This window comes from Oncorhynchus tshawytscha, linkage group LG14 (assembly GCF_018296145.1).
Source record: "Oncorhynchus tshawytscha isolate Ot180627B linkage group LG14, Otsh_v2.0, whole genome shotgun sequence".
NCBI lineage: Eukaryota > Metazoa > Chordata > Actinopteri > Salmoniformes > Salmonidae > Oncorhynchus > Oncorhynchus tshawytscha.
In genome coordinates, this window is record NC_056442.1 from 41,692,421 (window position 1) to 41,717,673 (window position 25,253).

Here is a 25,253-nt window from a genome sequence, read left to right on the forward strand (position 1 = left end):
CACATTATCCATCAAACACACTCCTGGCAGTACAGGATGCCCTCTTTTAGCTCCCCAGGGGTCCCGCAGGCCTACCCAGCCTCTCCCTGACGTGCCCTAGGGCAATATGGTCTAGATTAAAGATTATTTCATCAGATAGTGGGAGCAGTGCTGTAGGGATGTTGGACCTGCTAGTCAGTGGGTCCTGCTGCTAGATTAAAACCCCTCACATAGAACAATAGTATTTAAGACTAGGAATACACCTTTTGATCCACCTGCAATTCTCAAATCTATGATGCCCTTCTTTATCTAGATTAAGATTTCATTATATTATGTTCCCCTTTCAGCAAAACATTTATAAAAGTCAAGTCAGGAACTATTTCATGTCTGAATCAAAAAGTAACCAGGATTCTTTGATTTTGAAGGTATTACACCGGAGCAGAATCCGTTTGTAGATGATCACAGTCTTCTTATGGAACACAGCCTACTTCAAAGTGATCCAGTGCAGAAAACCAGCAGTGTAGATCAAACTCAAACCAAAGGTGCTGTTGGTAGACAGTGGAAACGTCTGTGAGAAACATAGTGAAAGAAACACACTCAGACACACACACACACACACACACACACACACACACACACACAATCATACACACTCAGTGTTTGTATTAGTATTTATTAGGTATCCCCATTATTTCCTACCAAGGCAGCAGCTACTCTTCCTGGGTTCCAAACACATTGAAGCACTTACATAACATATAAAACAAAAGATAAAACAGTACATCATCTAACATTATTACACCACTACATATTTACAATACTAAATGTATGAGGTCAAATAAAAAGGTGCACCGGTAAAGGGTCATACATACAGATAGAAGCAATGGTAGCAATGGTATGCATACAGATAGAAGCAATGGTAGCAATGGTATGCATACAGATAGAAGCAATGGTACATACAGATAGAAGCAATGGTAGCAATGGTATGCATACAGATAGAAGCAATGGTAGCAATGGTATACATACAGATAGAAGCAATGGTATACATACAGATAGAAGCAATGGTAGCAATGGTATACATACAGATAGAAGCAATGGTAGCAATGGTATACATACAGATAGAAGCAATGGTAGCAATGGTATACATACAGATAGAAGCAATGGTAGCAATGGTAGTTTGTGACTGGTTGTGAATTTGACCAGTTGTTTCTGTATCTGACTTGGTTGGGCCTTTCAGAGAGCCTATGGGCCTGACTGGGACATTCCACTCTGCTCACCTCAAACACTCCTCTTGGTGCACTCTGCCTGCCTGTCAGAAGGTTTGTTCACACCCTACTACCATCTGGTATACACCAATGGTATACTAACCCCTCAAACCCTAGCATCTATCACACCTACAGATAACCCCTGGTAAACCTGGTATACATACAGATACTAGCCCCTAGCAATGGTAGTTTGTGACTACCAGTTGTTTCTGTATCTGACTTGGTTGGGCCTTTCAGAGAGCCTCACACCACTACTACTCCCTACACACCCTACTACCCCCTCACATCCTACTACCCCCTCACATCCTACTACCCCCTCACTCCCCTCACACCCTACTACCCCCTCACATCCTACTACCCCTCTCACATCCTACTACTCCCTCACACCCTACTACCCCCTCACACCCTACTACCCCCCCTCACATCCTACTCACCCCTCACATCCTACTACTCCCTCACTCCCTCACACCCTACTACCCCCTCACACCTACTACCCCCTCACATCCTACTCACCCCTCACATCCTACTACTCCCTCACACCCTACTACCCCCTCACATCCTACTACGGCCTCACACCCTACTACCCCTCACACCCTACTACCCCCTCACATCCTACTACCCCCTCACATCCTACTACCCCCTCACATCCTACTCACCCCTCACATCCTAGTACTCCCTCACACCCTACTACCCCCTCACACCCTACTATCCTACTACCCCTCACACCCTACTACTCCCTCACACCCTCACACCCTACTACCCCTCACATCCTACTACCCCTCACACTCCTACTACCCCCTCACATCCTACTACCCCCTCACATCCTACTACCCCTCACACCATCCTACTGCCCTCATCCTACTACCCCCTCTCCTACTACCCCCTCACATCCTACTACCCCTCACATCCTACTACCCCCTCACATCCTACTACCCTCACCCTCACATCCTACTACCCCTCACATCCTACTACCCCCCCTCACATCCTACTACCCCCTCACATCCTACTACTCCTCACATCCTAGTACCCTCACATCCTACTACCCCCTCACATCCTAGTACCCCCTCACATCCTACTACCCCCTCACATCCTACTACCCCCTCACATCCTACTACTCCCTCACACCCTACTACCCCCTCACACCCTACTACCCCCTCACATCCTACTCACCCCTCACATCCTACTACTCCCTCACACCCTACTACCCCTCACACCCTACTACCCCCTCACATCCTACTCACCCCTCACATCCTACTACCCCCTCACTCCTCACACCCTACTACCCCCTCACATCCTACTACCCCCTCACATCCTACTACTCCCTCACATCCTACTACTCCCTCACACCCTACTACCCCCTCACACCCTACTACCCCCTCACATCCTACTCACCCCTCACATCCTACTACTCCCTCACATTCCTCCTGACCATCTCCTATTCTCCCTCCATCTTTCCTCCTCTCCAACCCAAAAGTGTTCTGTCTGCTCTCCTTCTTTCTTTCTTTTCTCTCTCTCTCTCTCTCTCTCTCTCTCTCTCCTCTCTCGCTCTCTCTCTCCCTCTCTCTCTCTCTCTCTCTCTCTCTCTCTCTTCTCTCTCTCACTCTCTCTCTCTCTCTCTCTCTCTCGCTCTCTCTCTTCTCTCTCTCTCTCTCTCTCTCTCTCCTCTCTCTTCTCTCTCTCTCTCTCTCTCTCTCTCTCTCTCTCTCTCTCTCTCTCTCTCTCTCTCTCTCTCTCTCTCCCTCTCTCTCTCTCTTCTCTCTCTCCCTCTCTCTCTCTCTCTCTCTCTCTTCTCTCTCTCTCTCTGTCTCTCTCTCTCTCTCTCTCTCGCTCTCTCTCTCGCTCTCTCTCTCTCTCTCTCTCTCTCTCTTCTCTCTCTCGCTCTCTCTCTCTCTCTCTCTCTCTCTCTCTCGCTCGCTCTCTCTCTCTCTCTCTTCTCTCTCTCTCTCTCTCTCTCTCTCTCTCTCTCTCTCTCTCTCTCTCTCTCTCTCTCTCTCTCTCTCTCTCTCTCTCTCTCTCTCTCTCTCGCTCTCTCTCTCTCTCTCTCTCTATTCCATCCTGTCTTCAATAGATGAAGAGTTTGTGTTTATTAGATTTACTGTAGTGTTTTTATGTACGAAGATATAACCATTCTGTCATTCATGTGTGTTCCTCCTGTTGTGCCTGATCCCTGTGTGTATCAGTGTGACTTCAGTGCATGCCACCTGTAGTGGTCATGGTAGTGGTGGACATAGTCATAGCTCCTAGCTACTGCTGTTTTCTGTGTTCTTGTATCTACTTCTACAAGCTGACATGGTATCCAGGATTGTCTTACTGTATCTGCATGGTAGTTGTTGGTTGTTAGTCATTCTTGATGACAAGATCAAAAACTGATATCTAGGAGCGATCTGGAGCATTTGTTACGCTACATTTGTTTACATTACAGCCTTATTCTAAAATGGATGAAATTGTTTGTTTTACTCATCAATCTACACAGAATACCCCATAATAACAAAGCAAAAACAGGTTTTTAGCCATTTTTGCAAATGTATAGAATATTTAAACTGAAATATCACATTGACATAAGTGTTCAGACCCTTTACTCAGTTCTTTGTTGAAGCACATTTGGCAGCGATTATAGCCTTGAGTCTTCTTGGGTATGATGCCACAAGCTTGGTACACCTGTAGTTTCTCCCATTCAGATCCTCAGATTGGATGGGGAGCATCACTGCACAGCTATTTTCAGGTCTCTCCAGAGATGTTAGATCGGTTTCAAGTCTGTGCTCTAGCTGGGCCACTCAAGGACATTCAGAGACTTGTCCGGAAGCCACTCCTGCGTTGTCTTGGCTGTGTGCTTAGGGTCGTTGTGTTGTTGGAAGGTGAACCTTCGCCCTGTCTGAGGTCCTGAGTGCACAGAAGCAGGTTTTCACCAAGGATCTCTCTGTACTTTGCTCCGTTCATCTTTCCCTCGATCCTGACTAGTCTCCCAGTCTCTGCCGCTGAAAAACATCCCCACAGCATGATTCTGCCACCACCATGCTTCACCGTAAGGATGGTGCTAGGTTTCCTAAAGATTGGACGCTTGGCATTCAAGCCAAAGAGTTCAATCTTGGTTTCATCAGACCAGAGCGTCTTGTTTGTCATTGTCTGAGCAAACTCCAAGTGGGCTGTCATGTACCTTTTACTGAGGAGTGGCTTCTGTCTGGTCACTCTACCATAAAGGCCTGATTGGTGGAGTGCTGCAGACATGGTTGTCCTTCTGGAAGGTTCTCCCATCTCCACAGAGGAACTCTGGAGCTCTGTCAGAGTGACCATCGAGTTCTTGGTCACCTCCCTGACCCAAGGCCCTTCTCCCCCGATGTTCTCGGTTTAGTCTGGCAGGCAGGTCTAGAAAGAATCTTGGTGCTTCCAAACTTCTTCTATTTAAGAATAATGGAGGCCACTGCGTCCTTGGGGACCTTCAATGCTGCATAATGTTTTTGGTACCCTTCCCCAGAACTGTGCCTCGACACAATCCTGTCTCTGAGCTCTACGAACAATTCCTTCAACCTCATGGCTTGGTTTTTGCTCTGACATGCACTCTCAAGTGGAACCTTATATAGACAGGTGTGTGCCTTTTAAAAATCATGTCCAATCAATTGAATTTACCACAGGTGGACTTCAATCAAGTTGTGGAAACATCTCAAAGATGATCAATGGAAACAGGATGCACCTGAGCTCAATTTCGAGTCTCATAGCAAAGGGTCTGAATAATTAAGGTATTTCTGTTTTTAATTTGTTATAAATTTGCAAAAAAAAATATTTACCTGTTAGAATACGGCTGTAACGTTACAAAATGTGGATAAAGTGATGGGGTCTGAATACTTTCCGAATGCACTGTATGGAGGGTTTGGTCCTTTCCTCTAGGCAGACTCCTGTGTGATTACGACATTAGCCTGATTTGCAACAGCTCAGAGCTGAAGCACCATGGCACTCTGGGCCTGACTTGGCAGGACATGATTTCTATTCATGTGTCCCAGGCAGCTGACACACTGGTCCAACCAGTGACTGACCTCAGTTCTAAATGCAGCCCACTGGATTCCTTGTCATATGTTGAGGGGACGTGTCAGGAAAGTGAGGCTGAGTTGGAGGAGAATGGAATGAGACACTAGCGTCTCTTTAACCGTCTTGCCTCCTTCCCTCCACCTTCTTCTATAGCTGCAGGTGATCACTCTATTTAGGTGATCTGCATCCCTCAATCAGTAACAATGTCTCCTGTTCGTTTGTCCTTCTCTCTCCAATATGAGTCGAGTCTGGACCCTGGACCACAGACAGTTTCCCCCCCTTTCCCACCCCCTGATGGACAGCTATGTCAGAATCATTCTAAAGGAAAACAGACTGTTCACTCAAACTAGGTCACCCCGACTCCCCTGCCCAGAGCCCAGAGGGTGTGGAAATGTCTCCTCTTATGATGAAGATAGATACAGTGTATATGTGTCTGCTCAATTCTACCTGGCTCCTCTACCAGCTGTCCTCTACCAGCTGTCCTCTACCAGCTGTCCTCTACCAGCTGTCCTCTACCGGCTGTCCTCTACCAACAGTCCTCTACGAGCAAATCAAATCAAACCAGCAGTCCTCTACCAACAGTCCTCTATGAGCAAATCAAATCAAACCAACAGTCTTCTACCAGCTGTCCTCTACCAGCTGTCCTCTACCAGCCTCTACCGTGTCCTCTACCAACAGTCCTCTATGAGCAAAAATCAAATCAAACCAACAGTCCTCTACCAGCTGTCCTCTACCAACAGTCCTCTATGAGCAAATCAAATCAAACCAACTGTCCTCTACCAGCTGTCCTCTACCAGCTGTCCTCTACCAGCTGTCCTCTACCAGCTGTCCTCTACCAGCTGTCCTCTACCAGCTGTCCTCTACCGGCTGTCCTCTACCAACAGTCCTCTACGAGCAAATCAAATCAAACCAGCAGTCCTCTACCAACAGTCCTCTATGAGCAAATCAAATCAAACCAACAGTCTTCTACCAGCTGTCCTCTACCGGCTGTCCTCTACCAGCTGTCCTCTACCAGCTGTCCTCTACCGGCTGTCCTCTACCAACAGTCCTCTACGAGCAAATCAAATCAAACCAACAGTCCTCTACCAGCTGTCCTCTACCAACAGTCCTCTATGAGCAAATCAAATCAAACCAACAGTCCTCTACCAGCTGTCCTCTACCAACAGTCCTCTACGAGCAAATCAAATCAAACCAACAGTCCTCTACCAGCTGTCCTCTACCAACAGTCCTCTACAAGTAAATCAAATCAAACCAACAGTCCTCTACCAGCTGTCCTCTACAAGTAAATCAAATCAAACCAACAGTCCTCTACCAGCTGTCATCTACCAGCTGTCCTCTACCAACAGTCCTCTACGAGCAAATCAAATCAAACCAGCAGTCGTCTACCAGCTGTCCTCTACCAGCAGTCCAGCACCACTTGTTTGTGAGCTCATTTCCACTTCTATTCCCATGGTGTTTCTTTGTGTGATGATGTGTGATGATGAAAGTGTGTGTGTGTGTGTGTGTGTGTGTGTGTGTGTGTGTGTGTGTGTGTGTGTGCGTGTGTGTGCGTGCGTGCGTGTGTGGTCTGTGGATGTGAAAGCGTGTTGAGTGAAGATATAAGGGCTGTAGCGCTGTGTCTATGGATGGATGGCAGTACTCCTCTGCCTGTGAACATCCAGGATATATCATCTATTAACTATCATTATGCCAGCCTATCGGAGCACAAAATGAGGAGCCATTATCTAGCGATTATTTATGAACTGCCATCGCAGGCTGAAAAGAACTTGTCCTTTGTTAATTAGTCACCTATTCAGTTAGAAAATGGTGTTTGAGACGGGGACTGAAAGCCACTCCAGGCAGAACAGAAAGAGAGCCTCATCTTTTCAAATGACATAGGTGGAAATGGAGCTAATTGCAGATGCTCTGAAATTCAAAGCTAATTTTGAAACATTTGACAAGTGTGTTATTCACTTTTTCTGAAGAGATCTGCACTGCTCTGTGCCTACACATGCGTGCACACTGGTGCCTCCCTGAATGGATGTGTACATATGTGAGTGTGTATGCAGGTGTTTACTTGCAAGGTCAGTGTGCGTGACTGAACGAGACAGGGTTTTGTTTGAGTAAATAGACACACACACACTCTGGAGCGATATCTAATGTATCCAGTGCCTATGACAGTGAAGCCTGAGGCAGGTGATTGTGTGAAATGTTATTTCCAAGGTTGGCACAAGTCCTCCAGGTCAACTCTTCCACTATCATTCTATGGAAGGGCTTTTTAAATGGCAACAGTTCTTTTTTTCTCTCACATCAACACATAAATAGTGTGAATAATGTTGCTGACAGGAAAGGTGTTTAGCGTTTCTCCCTCCATTAGGCACAACGTTTAGACGACAGACTTGGCAGTAGACCCAGACATGTTAAAGAAGAAGCTTTTCATTCATAATGACACAAAGCGGAAGTAAATGCTGGCATTCTCCGTGACATTATCAGCATTGCAAAACTTTTGAAAGCACCACTCGAAACATGAAATCAAAATCTCCACTGGAGGTAGACTGTTAAACAGACTGGTAAACAGACTTGTGAAGAGGATGATGACAGTGATTTTGACAGTAATGGTGATGACCATGATGGAAGTGGGTAGAATGGACTTCATCTGTCCTCCATGCACACGGCATGCGGAGGAGAAGAGAAGTGGAGGAGAGCGATTATAATCATAAATGATAACGCTCCCTCAACGATCCACTCCATTGAGCCTATATAGTCCCCCATCCTGTTGCCACAGCAACCCAGAAACACACTAATTTGTTGTGCAGATGAGTAATTGCCCCCCAATTAAAAATAGGGATGTTGCAGAGAAAGACCACCTAATCTTGGTTGTTTGTTATTAATATATTATTTCTTAATTATTGTTTTTAATAGATTGAACTGAAATGGGAGACTGTATCATGGTCGTCACACCACAGGGGGGTGTTTGGGCGAGTACAGTGGCCCTATGTTGCTGAATGTGATGATGTAACTATATTGTACACGGGTTGTTGGCCATCGGTATTGTTTAAGGGTTTTCCTGGCCTCACATGAACATCCACTGAAGGGAAAACAACGCACTACGATTCCCTGCAGCAATAAATTACCTCTATGTTATCTAACATCTCATAAAAAGGGCTATTTATTTATTCATTCATTTGGTTTATTTCATGTTTGTACCCTTTGATAGATGTTGTGGAGCGTTATGTGTAAAGGCAGAGAGGACTAGAGAACTCGAGCCTGTGTTTAGCCTCTGTCACCTCATCCTCCCAGTGGCTCTGTAGTGACTTTCCCAGATGGGGTCTCTCTAATGGTAGTAGCGTTGACGAGACACTCCTCCAGAGCTCCAGTCAGCCCAGCCACGCCGGGTGTCAGCTGTGTTGCCAGGGAAGTGCTGCGGCTGCAGCCAGGGACAGACTCTCTCTGGGGGCCAGGGGCCCTGCAGATGTTCCACAGCTCCAATGCATCTGTTTGGCCATGATAGAGACAGGCTGCTGAACACTGCTCATGTTACGGCGCTGGTTGGGAGTTGACACAACTGTTGTAATAGAGTTATTTTCTCTCATTTTATGTAATTAGATTATACCTCCATCTTTCTTTGCTATTCTCCATCAGAATGGACATACAGACAGAAGACATGAGTCGCTAGAGGAACATCAGAGCCCTGCCATTATGGTCCCAACCTTGATCTCTCCAATGCTGCTGTTTAATTCCACTCTGTTTTCTACTTCCACGTGCTCAAAGTGAATCATTTGCATGCACAGAAAGGAGAATTAGCTCAGCGCGATAATCAAGCGCCTCCATTCTTCCAGATGGCCGATCCAGTGGTCTCTGTAGTCTGTAAATGGGAGCTTTTTAACTGCATTTTATTCCACATTTTACATAGATAGTGCTATCATTAGCCGTGATCTCCCTGAATAATACAAGTCATTTTGCTGTGCTTTGTTAGATAAGACCTTCACGGCACCAGGGACGCCGGCAGCAAGGACTCATTTTCCATGTCAGTGCAAACAAAGCCGCCAGGTGTGTTTGTTGTAAGTGTGTGTGTGTACGCGCACAGGCGCGTGTGCAAGAGCGATAATGTTGTATTTGTCTTCCTGTCGTTCCTGCTACTTTGTTCTCGCTAGTCTGTATTTAGAGGGATGTTTCTGCAGGCTACCATCATGGCGGGTGGCATGTGAGGGGGACAGACAGACAAAGGGAAGGGGCCAGCCGGAGGCCTCCTCCTCAGTGGGAACTAATGTGGGTGTCAGGGGCGTTGCTCTGTAAAGGTCTTCATTTGTTTGTTGTTAAAGATCTAATTAGGACGACGAGAGAAAACAGAACGGGACGGCTAATTAGAGGGGAGCTCAGAAATCACTTTGAACCTCAAGGACACCCGGCTATTAGCGTGCACATAAAAAATGTATTAAACCTAGGTGTATGTTTTGTTCCCTTCCTTAAATGATTAAAAAATGCTTTGCTTGAGTGGGCTTCCCCCTCTTCTGGAGAGATGCGGAGGAGTGGAGTGGGCCGGCGCATCCTGAACACTTCTGCCTTTCTGTTTTTCATCTCCTTGAGTGTTTAAAACTGTCTTCTAAAGTACATGTTGCATCTGTTGTCTCAGTGCGGATACACCTACTCATTCCAGGGTTTTTATTTATTTTTACTATTTTCTACATTGTAGAATAATAGTGAAGACATCAGAACTATGAAATAATACATGTAGTAACCAAAAAAGTGTTAAACAAACCAAAATATATTTTATATTTGAGGTTCTTCATAGTAGCCACCCTTTACCTTGATGACAGCTCTGCACACTCTTGGCATTCTCTCAACCAGCTTCATGAGGTAGTCACCTGGAATGGATTTCAATTAACAGGTGTACCTTGTTAATTTGTGGAATTTCTTTTCTTCTTAATGCGTTTGAGCCAGTCAGTTGTGTTGTGACAAGTAGGGGTGGTATACAGAAGATAGCCCTATTTGGTAAAAGACCAAGGCCATATTATGGCAAGAACAGCTCAAATAAGCAAGAGGAACGACAGTCCATGATTACTTTAAGACATGAATGTCAGTCAATCTGGAAAATTTGAAGAACTTTGAAAGTGTCTTAATGAACAGTCGCAAAAACCATCAAGCACTATGATGAAACTGGCTCTCATGAGGACCGCCGCAGGAAAGGAAGACGCAGAGTTACCTCTGCTGCAGAGGATAAGTTCATTACAGTTAACTGTACCTCAGAAATTGCAGCCCAAATAAATGCTTCACAGAGTTCAAGTAACAGACACATCTCAACATCAACTGTTCAGAGGAGACCGCGTGAATCAGGCCTTCATGGTCCACTACTATAAAGGACACCAGTAAAAAGAAGAGACTTGCTTGGGCCAAGAAACACGAGCAATGAAGATTAGACCAGTGGAATTCTGTCAGTTCCGTTACTAGCTAGCTACCTTTTGAGTTTGGATCCTGCGATGCAGTTGGCATTAGTTGCTAAGACCGCTACTATCTGTCCAGTGATCCTGCCTAGCTGCTAGCTAGCTGCCTATCAAGCTAGCTTGAACATAGCCCGCAACACACTTCACTGTGGACAGTGGAGTTTCTCTATCACAGGTGAAGGATCTTTTAAACAAACAAAAACAGTTCTAAAGCAGTTGTTTCAACAACAAGAAAATAGCTTCTTGCCTCCCAGTCATGTTTTCTGTCCCTAACTCTAAAATTGAAACAAAATATAAATATTTTTATACAACTATAACAAAATAAAAACTAGCAAATCAGGTCTGAAAACTACCAAACTAAACTGAATTTCAAATAAAAATAGAAAATATCCTTGATAAGTGCAGTCCATTTACACAGATAATGCAGCTCTCTGTGAGGGTGCTGAGTGTCTATGGAATAGAGCTGTGGGGACATAAAGCTTTATAGTTAACAAATGCCTTGTCTGTTTCTCCTCTCCTCTGCATCAGTAGTCCAGTACATTGTGAAATCTTGCCTTTGTCAAATCTAAAATGTATGAGGAATTTCTGTTATAATCTTATTGATTTATGAGCAGAAGCCCAAACATGAATAATAGATTTTTCTTAATCATTCTCACGCTTATTTTAGGAGAATCTCATTTTGGTTATTTTTCACCCTTGAGCTCTTAGTGTGTGTATTTCACACAGTTATTATGTGTGTGTGTTTTGAAGCGAGCAAGTGGGGATCACATGTGGTGTAAATTCTACTAAAGATTTTCTTTGACCATCATTTTTAGCTTGAGGCCACATTGAGTTCCATTGTGGAAGTCTTCAGCTACACTAGTGTTAGGGAGCAGGGTTGGTGTGTGTGTAGTGTAGTGCCTCTGTACCCAGTCTCTCAAGGGGCTACTGGGGTGTGGTGGGCAGAAGCAGGAAGAAAACCAGTATGGATGTTTACTGTAGTTTGCCTTGCCCTGTAACACACTACAATGCCATGTAGAAAAACAACAACAACATAGCAATAAAATAACACACACAAAAACCAATTCATTACATTACTACAGTACTGTGTAAAGTGTTTCCACGATGATGGACATGCGTCCCATCCCGCCCCTCCCTCCTTCCCGACCCTCCCTCCCTCCATCCCGCCACCTCCCTCCCTCCCTATACTATACCCCTATCTCTCAGGGTTCCCAGATTATGGGTTCTATTCCGGGGCCGGGCCCAGTGACCTGCGGGGCCCCCCCTGCTCCTTTGCCGACTATGGCTCCCTGGGGCCCCAGGCTGCTCAGATGCTGCAGCACAGTGAGCATCATGCCACCTCCGCCTGCAACTCCCCCTCCAGCACCACCTGCAGCACAGCCCGGACCCCTTTAAGAGCCCAGGTGTGTACCCTGCTAACATCTCCTTCAATCCTTCAATCAGTCAATGATGCCAAGTTCAAGTTACGAATTCATGAGGCTATTGTGAGAGGGAGAAAAAGAGAGGGGGTGTAAAAGAGAGAAAGAGAGGAAATAGAAGTTTATAGAGACAGAGAAGGGAACAATAACTATCAGAGGAAGGTGATGCACTGTGTACTGTAGCATAGCACCCCTGGTAGGCTGGACAATAGAACGAGTCAAAATTCACCCAAGGCTGAAAAACAGCAAATGAACGTTTGCCAAGCTGGAACACTAGTGCGAGCCGAGAGCAAATGAATGGAATCGAACGTTCGCAGAGCCTGTTTTGACTGGAGTGATGCTTAGAATTCCATTATTGCCTAAATGGCACAAAAAAAATGTATCACTTTTTATTTTACCACTACAATATGTTCATCGGACGAAACTAGAAAACAAAAACTTGTGTAGAAAGTAAACATCCGCACCTGGATTGTGTGTCAACTGGGCTTATGACTGCGTAATGAAAAAGTAGGGAACATATGAAAACTTCGGACTATTTCTGGTCTAGTGATCGATGACAAACGAGCTCGCTACCCAGACTTTCATAATTACAAAGGGGAGATTCTCCTGATTAAAATGGTGCCCGACCTTTAAAAATCTAAATATATACATCGTGAGATATTTGGCGAAACAGACCGGTATGCCTCTCCGTAGGAAAACAATGGGGCGAGCGCAGCGTTCCAAGGGCAAAAAGTATTTTGGGGCTAGCATGTGATGACAACCAAGCTTGCTGGCCAAACTTGCATAATTAGAAAGAGGAGATTCTCATGATTAAATGGCGTCCGACATAAAAAAAAAATCTAAAAATACACATTGAGAGATATTTGGCGAAATAGACAGACATGCCAAAATTTCCCATATAGTAAACAATGGGACGACCTCAGAGTTCCATGAGTCATTTTTAGTTTGTTTACTTTTGAACTATAAACAACGTGAGCAGGTTTCATTGCCAACAATAGTGAAGCAGGCATTGTGACGTAGAACAATAAGCTGGGAATAGAACGTTCTGAAGGCGAGTTGGTGCCTCAATAGAACTAATAGGATCTGGGAGGGTGAAAAATGCCCTAAAATAAGGCCTGTTTTTTCATGATTACTTCAAACCGATGGCAAGCAGCTGGGAAATATGGTCATATTATGAAACTGGGCTCCACGGCGGATGCAATGAACACATTTTTATCAGAAAAAAAGCATCGTTCAAGTTTTTTTGTGTCCAGCCTACCCCTGGCGGTTTGCCTGCTATACCCTCATAACACTGCTTTTGGAAATGACTTCAGGATATGTTTAGTTTGATATGTATGTATACATGTCTCTGTCTGCTTACCCACTCCATGTGGAGCTGAGGGAAGGACAGACAGACACCCCGTTCTCATTTCACACAGTTATGGTGACCTAATATACTGTAGTGCCTACAAACATTTAAATGTTTTACATTTTAGTCATTTAGAAGACACTCCTATCCAGAGGAACTTACAGGAGCAATTAGGGTTAAGTGCCTTGCTCAAGGGCACATCGACAGATTTGTTCCCCTGGTCAGCTCGGGGATTTGAACCAGCAAACGTTTAGTTACTGGCTCAACGCTCTTAAACGCTAGGCTACCTGTTGCCCTACATTGGCACACAGTACATGTATAAGTGTTACCCATTTTCAGTTCAGTATACAGTTCAGCATACAGTAGTATTGTTGTCAGTACTGCTTTTTGTTTAAGATATATTAAGGTCAATATTATTTATTCTTATCACACCCTTCAAAATATTGATCTCCATCCCTTGCTTACCAACATTGCATCTTGTTTGTTGGTACAGTGTATTACTTTTTCATGTGAGGTGATGAACCATAATTGACATGACTGCATTTATATGTATTTAGACTGCTTATTTAAGTAAGGGAGAGAGAACCCTGATGAGGAATCTGTCATAAAGAACGAGTGACCATAAATTGAGCTCCCAAGGCTTGTATTTGACTCTTGTTACAAAAGTATGACAAGCGTTCATGAATATCATCATGAATAAGTTGAGCAAAAGTTCTGTGGCAAATTTTTCCTGTTGGCTTGACATCTTTCGAGATAATGTTTTGTTGCTGGAATGTAGTCTATTTGATGAGCAAAGAAGGAGCAAAGAGTTGCAGAATGCATTGAACAGGTGACTTACTATCATAGCTCATCCACTGACAGTCTGAATGATATGGTCTTTAGAAACACACACCTTACTGTTCTTTTGCTTTCCCAGTTCTTTTGTTGGTACCTTAAAACCCTATTTCCTTTGTAAATCTAGACTGGAGCATTTTATTGCAATGAGATTGGGTTACTCTGACCTTTTTAAATCACCAATAGTGTTCTAACCACACAACTGTGCTCCAATGAGAGTAAGTCATGTGTAGTTATTAGTGGGGCTGACAGTGTGGTTCAAATACCATAAATCCTGTTCAACATGGGAACGGCTGGGGGGGATGTGCAATTCAACAAAGTCCACCAATTATGAGAGATCTAGCCTGCTGTATAAACAGAGATAGAGTGGGTAATTGGTTAAAACAGTCTTGTTAGGACTGGGTCACTCTGATAAGAACAGTGCAGCCAGTCAGAGACATTGCTTGATACGACTAAGCAGCAGTGTCACTCTGAGAAGTGGTTTATTTCTCCCTCACAAAGAGGTAACTGTCATTATTTAATCTGCTAATGTTAGGGGGAGAATGAATTTTTGATCTGGTGTGTGTGTCTCGTTGTGTGTGTTTTCTACCCCCAAACAGGGATATCCATAGATAGTACTGTGGCTTTTATACACTTGTTAGAGAGCAACACCGTTACACTAACATATTTCACAATCCAATCATCTATGGTGATCATAGACGTGCACCTGTATAGCGTAGCCTACGTAGCTTTGAATGAGATATTTCATTTTGACACGTATTACAATGTGTGGCAAAAATCCACCTCCGTTCACATCTAGACTGTCTCCTTTCTTGAGCTGGTTTTATAAAAACCCTTATTCTCACGAGTCTTCAGATCCAGAGCATTAATAGACTTCCCTTTCAATGAACATCCGCACCAAGAGAAAGCCTCCGGCAGCAGTGGAAAGACTGTTTTAATATTCCTTTATTAATGGGAGTGTCACTGAGCGGCGCTCGGAGAGAAAAATGAGCAGACCACGCCATGGGCTCCCGATTTTTTTATTTAATATATGCTCTTGTTTTTATTTATTTTAATTTGTCTTTTCAACACATTAAATAGAGGGTCACCTGGTGCTGAGCTGACTGCAGCAATGGCTCAAGTGGTCTAGACAACAATTCGAGTCATTTAAGCCAACCCCATGGTTCCTCTACTTCCCCTTTTCTTCTTCATTTCCAGTATTATTGGTCTGGGATTTCTCCCTGGCTTTGTGTTCTACTTTTCAAAAGACTGTCTAGCGCTCTTTGCCTCTCTTGCTTTATAGCCATAGTTTTCCCCACATACACTGTCAAGGTCATCTACACTGAATCAAAATATAAACGCAACATGCAAAGATTTTACTGAGTAACAGTTCATTTAAGGAAATCAGTCAATTAAATAAATTAATTGTGCCCTAATTTATGGATATGACATGACTGGGCACGGGCGCAGTCATGGGTGGGCCTGGGAGGGCATAGGTCCACCTACTTCGGAGCCAGGCCCCCACCCACTGTGGAGCCAGACCCCCACCCACTGCGGAGCCAGGCCCCCACCCACTGCGGAGCCAGGCCCCCACCCATTGCAGAGCCAGACTCCCACCCATGCGGAGCCAGGCCCCACCCACTGCGGTGCCAGGCCCCCACCCACTGCGGCGCCAGGCCCCCACCCACTGCGGAGCCAGACCCCTACCCACTGCGGACGCCAGACCCCCACCCACTGCGGAGCCAGACCCCCACCCACTGCGGAGCCAGACCCCCACCCACTGCGGAGCCAGACCCCAACCCCAGGCCCCCCACTGTGGAGCCAGACCCCCACCCACTGCGGAGCCAGACTCCCACCCACTGCGGCAACAGGCCCCCACCCACTGCGGCAGCCAGGCCCCCACCCACTGCGGCGCCAGACCCCACCCACTGCGGCAACAGGCCCCCACCCACTGCGGCACCAGGCCCCCACCCACTGCGGCGCCAGACCCCCACCCACTGCGGAGCCAGGCCCCAACCCACTGCGGAGCCAGGCCCCGCCCACTGCGCCCCCGCCCACTGCCCACCCACTGCGGAGCCAGGCCCCAACCCACTGCGGAGCCAGGCCCCACCCACTGCGGAGCCAGGCCCCAACCCACTGCGGAGCCAGGCCCCCACCCACTGCGGAGCCAGGCCCCAACCCACTGCGGAGCCAGGCCCCCGCCCACTGCGGAGCCAGGCCCCCGCCCACTGCGGAGCCAGGCCCCCGCCCACTGCGGAGCCAGGCCCCAACCCACTGCGGAGCCAGGCCCCAACCCACTGCGGAGCCAGGCCCCCACCCACTGCGGAGCCAGGCCCCAACCCACTGCGAAGCCAGGCCCCAACCCACTGCGGAGCCAGGCCCCAACCCACTGCGGAGCCAGGCCCCAACCCACTGCGGAGCCAGGCCCCCACCCACTGCGGAGCCAGGCCCCACCCACTGCGGAGCCAGACCCCAACCCACTGCGGAGCCAGGCCCCAACCCACTGCGGAGCCAGGCCCCAACCCACTGCGGAGCCAGGCCCCAACCCACTGCGGAGCCAGGCCCCAACCCACTGCGGAGCCAGGCCCCAACCCACTGCGGAGCCAGGCCCCACCCACTGCGGAGCCAGGCCCAGGAAATCCGAATTAGTTTTTCCCCACAAAAAGGCTTTATTACAGACAGAAATATTCCCCCCCGGTTAGACATACTGACAAATTCTCTGAAACGACATTGGAGGTGGTTTATGGTAGAGAAATTAACATTGAATTATCTGTCAACAGCTCTGGTGGACATTCCTGCAGTCAGCATGTCAATTGCACACTCAAAACTTGAGACATCTGTGGCATTTTGTTGTGTGACAAAACTGCACATTTTAGTGGCCTTGTATTGTTCCCAGGTGCACCTGTGTAAAGATCATGCTATTTAATCCACTTCTTGATATGCCACACCTGTCATGTGGATGGATTATCTTGGTGAAGGAGAAATGCTCACTAACGGGGATATAAACACATTTGTGCACAAAATTTGAGAGAAATATGGAACCAACAATTTACATGTTGCGTTTCTATTTTTGTTCAGTATAGATTGGCTGTTCAGACTTTTGCCCGTCACACATTAACGCACAAACTCTTCTGTCTCTTTCTTCTCTCTCTCTGAGTGAGCTCTGAGATGCAGAGGGCGGGTAGTGGGCCCCATCTCTTTAATGTGTGCTCTGTCTCTCTCTCTCTGTGTGTGTGTGTGTGGGGGGGGGACTCGTGACTCGATGATGCAGTCTTTTAGCAGGCATTACCCAGGACACCCTGTGTAATTTCCTGGCTGTCAGGCACCAGCTAGGCCTGATACCCCTGACACCAAGGGAAAGATAATCACCATCATATATTTAAAGGAGTAGAGAGAGAGGGCCTCTCCTAGTGACATGTGTTGATTAGATAGGGGGTGTTGTGCCCAAATCCCCAGAGCAATTTACTGTTTGAGAGGGATTCATAAACTGGCAGTCATATTTGACGCTGGCGGACGCAAGACGCAGCGCGAGGGGGAGAGATGTAAAAAAGTGATAAGGGGAGGGACCCGCAAAGAGGCAGCTCACTTTTCCTCTGCCATGTTTTTACATCCTATAGGATCTTGAGATGAGTTCCTTCAGCTGCTGTATAGAGAAATAGCCTTCATATCTTCCCTTCTGCGCTCTTTTATAGTTTGCATGGAATATGAATGCTTAGAGTACGTAAAAGTAGAAAACTTGTCATGCATGAGCATCCTAATTTACATCTTCTTTTAGAACCATGTTTAGTTGGAGCTGGTCAGATAGCTTGTAGAATATGTATCCATTTTCCATATGTATATGTTTATACAAGGCTCCTCAAACAAACGGCACATTTAAAAAAGGTTAATCAATTTCTGCTTGCGTTACATTCTATTTCAACTGGGGAACAAATCATTGAGCCTAATAAGTGTATACATAAACTATGTACACTCTTCCTTCTTCCTCTCTAATGTTGTCATTTCCTGTTTGACTGTAGTGTATTGAGTTGTGTGCTTTGTGTTTTCCAGCCCAGTATTACTGTGCATGGAAAAGGCTATATGGACTCTCCTGACTTGCAAACCGATATTTAATTTCAGAATTGATTCAAATTAGGTTAAAGGGAAAATCCACTCAAAACTATATTTTGGTATTTTGTGTCATCATGACAATGTGGCCGGTGACACTTTGCTTCTTGGAAGTCCAACATCTTGAAAACTTGACTCCTGACATGCAAAACATTTTGGGTTTGTATCAAAAGTGGACTAATGAAAAAAATACCAAAATATAGTTTTTGAGTGGATTTTCCCTTTAAGGTAATGGTTTGGTTAAGGTAAAGGTTCAAGTTAGTCGTTTTGCAGTTCACCAGTGTCCTTACAGTCTCTCGCACTGTGCATGCCAGGTCTCAGCCTCGTACACAGCTTTTATCCATCTCTGCACACCACCAGTCCTAAATATCTGCGATGCTCATCCCAATTTTGGCTCCCCCGCTTACCTCCCTTCGTTAGGCACCAACCAGGCCCGGCCCGGAGCCTTCCCTGGCACCAACAGTCCCGGGCCAGTGGCTGACCTCTATGGCACTACAAGCCAGGACTCCGGCGTGGGCAACTACATTAGTGCTGCTAGCCCCCAGCCTGGCTCTGGCTTCGGCCACAGCATTGCTGTAAGTATGGCCTACTCCAGCAACTCGTCCACCTCCTCTAATACTGCCTTCATCTTCTCTGTGCTGTCAACCGTCATCCTTATGCTCAGAACAGGAGAATTCCAGATCTAGCCTTTGAAAGGGTCCTTGTTCAAAGTGCATTATGTAAATCAATTGTAACCCCTTGTGCGTTCAACCACTGTCGTCAGAATATTTTCTCAATGTCCTTTGAAGCCACTGACATTCATTATCCCTGTTGGCTCCTTCAGTCTGGGACCTTTGACGATGGTATTGATGGATTTTAGCTGACCGTAGAAAAACCACAGAGGCAAACCTGCTCCAACTAAGATGGATGATTAACTTAAGGCCACACAGATAATTAATACAGTTCTCCCTGTTTGAACTCCTGTCCAAAACATGAAGGTGTTCTGAAAACAGAATCAGGCTTTTTGTATGTTTGGCCCATTGAACACCTTGTCTTCCAGTGCGTTCCTACCATGTTAGAGGAATTGCAATGGAACCATGTCGGCACATAAAGCACCACTCTGGAAACAGAGAGGACTTGCATTAGATTAGCTAACTGCTGAACCATCATTTGGAATTTCGAATCGGAATGGAATGTCAACTTCCACTTGACTTTGACAGTTTCAACCTCAATAAGTGAAATGTAGGTTGACAAATAAGAGCTTGTCTATATTTCAGAAATGACGTTGGCACTCAAAATCCCTAGTCAGAAATATTTCATGCTGTTGCTATATATGTCTATCCCAACCTACATAGAATGAAATGGCTAATATTTTTCTCTTCGAGCTCAGTTTTTATGATTTGTCTTATATAGCAAATATGTATTTTTTTGGACATTTGTTGTTGAAATTGAGTTTCACCTACATGTTGGGTTGGGTGACACATTCGCTTTGGAGAAGTACTTACATTTACATTTTTTCCCGCCCTTGATATCATTGCTGAAGTTGTTTTGTGATTCTGCTGGTGATTTCATTAAAACATGTCAGCATGAATATGATTACATTATAGTTCTACTGATCCATGCAGTCTTAACAAAACCTTGTTCACACAATACATACACAGTACAGTTAGACATCTGAAGCTAACAACATTAGTCTCCTGCTTTAGCAAGCATTAGCCCCTTATCATCAAGCAAATGATCCCAATGGCTATAATGGATCCTTATTGGTGGTGAATGCAGAAAACCTTCAAAAATATTTACATGCACCATGTAGAGAACTGCTATAGGAAGAACTGATGCCAATTACTAGTGCTGTCCACTGCTGCAGAATTCAGTTGGTTTTAATCACTGCTTCTTATCAAAGAAAAAATCTATTCTTAGTATGTACCAGAGCAGTACCCCAGCGGTAACATGCTCTTCGGTGTCCATGTCCACGACTCTTTAGAAATAGGTTGATTTCATTTATGCTGCCTATAAAGAGAGCTCTGCTCTAGGACACAGACAGGTTGCCAGCACCACAATGGGACTGCCTGAGACCCACCTCTGTGTGGCCATTTTCCATATTCAAAATGAAAGAACCAAATTGGGACCTAAATGCAGTTCCGATGGCCAAAACGAACCTGACTTGAGGAAATTAAATGAGATACATTTACATTTATGCTGGCAGCACATCCTATGACTAAAATATACTCACCATTAATAGGTTTATTTTTTGCCTTTTTCCCTGAAATGCATACTGACACAGGTACTAACTGTACACTTTTAGGGCCCCTTGATTGCAACCGCTTTTACAAATGGATACCATTGAAACCTAACAGGTGGTTGGTTGCCATCTCATTCGAGGTATTATGTCATTTATATAATATTTTATTATTTTCTTCCTCTTCTATTTTCATGTTATTTCTGTCTGATTTAGTTCCTCTCCCTCAAAAAACAAGACAACACTTTTTACAGGGTTTCTACACATTGTTACATTTCTACATTCTTATTTTGTATATTTGTATATGCATATTGAAAACCCTTTAAAAAGTGAATGTCATTTTCCATTGTGACATCATCCTGGGAGTTGAAATGTACATTTCTAACTTGTAACGCCCCGACATTATTTCCCCCAATATTGTCACTTTGTTACTCTGTTTCCAGAAGGCTAAGCATGTATTCCGTTAAAATAAATTGTGAAAGTAGTCTGCAAAAGAAAAGTGTACTGGGTTTATGCAAACCTTGCTGTTGCTTTCCTCACTGTTGCTTTCTCTTATGTTGTCGATGTATATAATGTAGCTAGCTTTACACTGGAATTCAGCAATCAACCAAGAGTCTTAACCAAGTCAGTCATATCTAGTGCTGTGGGTTATTAGCTATTTAAGCAATAAGGCCGGAGGGGGTGTGCTATATGGCCAATATACCACGGCTGTTCTTATGCACGATGCAACACAGAGTACCTGGATACAGCCCTTAGCCTTGGTATATTGCAAATATATCACAAACATTGCTATTATGAACTGGTTACCAATGTAATTAGAGCAGTAAAAATACATGTTTTGTCATACCTGTGGTATACGGTCTGATATACCACAGCTTTCAGCCAATCAGCATTCAGGGCTCGAACCACCCTGTTTATAATCTGGGAACAGACTCTGGTTTCTTTGCCGTGCTACTGTTCAGTATATGGACACTGGTCTGAGTCTGGAGCTAGAGTTGTGAGTGAGGTGGAGCTGGATCTGTGCACTCGTTCAGCTTTGGGTAATTTCCTCCGCTCGAGAACACAGCATCTCTACCCTCACCGCCGCTGTTTATCGAGTAGCTTTATGAAAACAAACTTTCAAACATACTGTAATTGTCAGACTGTGTAGAAGCCGTTTAGAAGCCACATCAGCAAAAACGTGTGTGTATAAAGTGTATTTGTGAGCAGTTTGAGTACAGTATGAGAGGGACAAGTGGAGTGTGTGTGTGCTTGCGTGTGTGTACTCTGAGTGTGTCTCTCTACAGGGAGAATCTTTGCCTTAGGGCAGTGTTAGTCACTGCAGCAACCCAGCTGCAACAGTCCTCTACACCACTTCAAGTTTCAGTCTTAGGCACTCTGATTTGTGTGGAGTTAGATCAACCCAGACAGAGACACCCCAGTCCAGCTCTCCTCTGGAGTCTTATTCATAAAACCCTCTGTTGGGCAGATGTTTCAGACTGGTGGAAGTGATTGCATGGTGTCACCACTGATCTAGTGACCACTATGAAGCACCCTATGTAGGACCCTGTGTAGCCCCCTGTGTAGCCTCCTGTGTAGCCTCCTGTGTAGCTCCCTGTGTAGCCCCCTGTGTAGCCCCCTGTGCCCCCTGTGTACCCCCTGTGTAGCCCCCTGTGTAGCCCCCTGTGTAGCCCCCTGTGGACCCCCTGTGGACCCCCTGTGTAGCCCCCTGTGTAGCCTCCTGTGTAGCCTCCTGTGTAGCCCCCTGTGTAGCCCCCTGTGGACCCCCTGTGTAGCCCCCTGTGTAGCCTCCTGTGTAGCCCCCTGTGTAGCCTCCTGTGTAGCCTCCTGTGTAGCCCCTGTGTAGCCTCCTGTGTAGCCTCCTGTGTAGCCTCCTGTGTAGCCTCCTGTGTAGCCCCCTGTGTAGCCTCCTGTGTAGCCTCCTGTGTAGCCTCCTGTGTAGCCTCCTGTGTAGCCTCCTGTGTAGCCTCCTGTGTAGCCCCCTGTGTAGCCTCCTGTGTAGCCTCCTGTGCCTCCTGTAGCCTCCTGTGTAGCCTCCTGTGTAGCCTCCTGTGTAGCCTCCTGTGCCCTCCTGTGTAGCCTCCTGTGTAGCCTCCTCCTGTGTAGCCTCCTGTGTAGCCTCCTGTGTAGCCCCCTGTGTAGCCTCCTGTGTAGCCCCCTCCTCCTGTGTAGCCTCCTGTGTAGCCTCCTGTGTAGCCTCCTGTGTAGCCTCCTGTGTAGCCCCTGTGTAGCCCCCTGTGTAGCCCCCTGTGTAGCCCCTGTGTAGCCTCCTGTGTAGCCTCCTGTGTAGCCCCTGTGTAGCCCCCTGTGTAGCCCCTGTGTAGCCCCCTGTGTAGCCCCCTGTGTAGCCCCTGTGTAGCCTCCTGTGTAGCCTCCTGTGTAGCCCCCTGTGTAGCCCCCTGTGTAGCCCCTGTGTAGCCCCCTGTGTAGCCCCCTGTGTAGCCCCCTGTGTAGCCCCCTGTGTAGCCCCTGTGTAGCCCCCTGTGTAGCCCCTGTGTAGCCTCCTGTGTAGCCTCCTGTGTAGCCCCCTGTGTAGCCCCCTGTGTAGCCCCCTGTGTAGCCCCTGTGTACCCCCTGTGTAGCCTCCTGTGTAGCACCATATGTCCTTTCGTGTATTGCTGTGAAATGGAATGACGCGACAGATGTAGTCATCAGTTTCTCTAGTTTTCACCGTATGTATTTTTGTCTGATCACCATGGGTCTGGGAGGCAGTGGGTGTACATTTGTTGTTGAAATGCACTGCTAATGTATATAAAAGCACAGCACCACACAGCACAGTGGAAGCCATCAGAGAAAGCAACAGAGTGAAGTGCAGTTTTCTGTAAACCTGCTTTTAAAAAAACAAACCCCTCATCTAACTGGTAGCTGGGCGGTACTGCTTGTCTCTGTGCATGCTAGGAGTGATGTCCTGTCCATGCCTGCTGCCCCTCTTCCATAAAGCTCTGTGTCGTGTGGTAGCAGGGATACTGCTGGTACCGTATGTTGTGTCTGGGCTGGTGTCTCGCTGCCGTGACCATCCTAGCCTGGAATCCTTTCTTGAAGTGAAGCAGAATAAATGAGTTTGGATTCCAGGCTAGTGCCATCCATCTTTCTGGCAGTGAAAAAGCTCCCATGGGATGTAGCACTCGTTCTGCTCTCTCCACAGCAGAGGCTGGGTTTGAGATGATTCCGTTTGGACCATCTGCTGCTTCAACCAATTCGAACTTCTGTAAAATTGGTTCTACCATCAATCAAATGTTTTAGAATCAAGAGAAATGTAAAATGAAGAGATACAATGGCACAGAAGAAAATATTGGCAGTTGAGGGGAAAAGCTGTCAGACATGACATACTGTATCAGTGTTACAGAGAAGGGGGAGCTTTTGGTTTTAACTACTGGCTTTGAATGTCTCCGTTTCCCATTCCAGCAGAGTATTTCAGGAGGCCCGGGGAAGACCGGGCGGAGTTTTTAACTGGCTATGTGAACAGGTGATGCCATCCAACGCCAAGCACTACAGCATCAACCCACAGGAGGAGAGTGGAGGTGGCACCACGTGAAGAAGAACTGAAGAAAATGTCAAAATCATCTCAGAAAAAGAAACTACAATCTGCTGTACTATAATCCAAACCTGGTGTTCACATCCATAATATCCAACTGTAACCCAGTAACTTTGTGTAGGATTTTAGTTGTTTTTACCTTTGAATGTTCCTTATTTTAAATCGATTTAGTTTATTTTCTTTCTTTTCGACGTAGTCTTCAAATTAATAAGGAAGATTCATTATATTTTTTACTTAGGATCAAAAATACACAAATATTGGATACTATCTTAAATGAGTAACTATTTATGTAAACCATTTATTTAAAAAAATAGATTGCTATGTTGCTATGGTTGTTTGTTTTCATCCTTGGTAATGGAAACCATTTCAGGTGTCAGTTTGCACATACAGTGCATTCAGAAAGTATTCAGTCCACTTCACATTTTGTTACGTTACAGCCTTATTCTAAAATGTATTACATTGTTTTTCCCCCTCATCAATCTAAACACATTACCCCATAATGACAAAGCAAAAACAGGTTTTTAGACATTTTTGCAAATGTATTACAAATAAAAAACATCTATTACATTTACATAAGTATTCAGAACCTTTACTCAGTACTTTGGTGAAACACCTTTGGTAGCGATTACAACCTCCAGTCTTCTTGGGTATGACGCTACAAACTTGGGAGTTTCTCCCAATGACGCTACAAAATGGGAGTTTCTCCCATTCTTCTCTGCAGATCCTCTCAAGCTCTGTCAGGTTGAATGGGGAGTGTTGCTGAACAGCTATTTTCAGGTCTCTCCAGAAATGTTCGATCAGGTTCAAGTCCGGGCTCTAGCTGGGTGACTCAAGGACATTCAGAGACTTGTCCCGAAGCCACTACTGCGTTGTCTTGGCTCTGTGCTTAGGGTCGTTGTCTGGTTGGAAGGTGAACCTTCGCCCCAGTCTGAGGTCCTGAGTGTTCTGGAGCAGGTTTTCATGATCTCTCTGTACTGTGCTCCATTAATCTTTCCCTCGATTCTGACTAGTCTGTCAGAGCGACCATCAGGTTCCTCTTCACCTCCCTGACCAAAGCCCTTCTCCCCAGATTGCTCAGTTTGGCCAGGCGGCCAGCTCTAGGAAGGGTCTTGGTGGTTCCAAACTTTTTCCATTTA

General features: G+C 45.8%; 1 protein-coding gene across 8 annotated transcripts in view; it reads left to right on the forward strand.

The window, feature by feature from the left end:
• The window catches only part of LOC112267442 (RNA-binding protein Musashi homolog 2), a 334,245-nt gene extending 309,673 nt beyond the window's left edge, over nt 1-24,572 (forward strand). For 2 of the 8 annotated variants that reach the window (XM_042297533.1, XM_042297534.1), the window contains exons 12-14: nt 11,888-12,084; nt 18,785-18,939; nt 23,988-24,572. In XM_042297533.1, the coding sequence (XP_042153467.1) occupies nt 11,888-12,084; nt 18,785-18,939; nt 23,988-24,117 (482 nt within the window). In that variant the 3' untranslated portion in view covers nt 24,118-24,572. Of the gene's footprint in view, nt 1-11,887; nt 12,085-18,784; nt 18,940-20,648; nt 20,726-23,987 lie in introns of all 8 variants that reach the window. The other 6 variants (XM_042297539.1, XM_042297540.1, XM_042297538.1 and 3 more) reach the window with 5 other exon arrangements.
• Nucleotides 24,573-25,253: the final 681 nt, after the last annotated feature.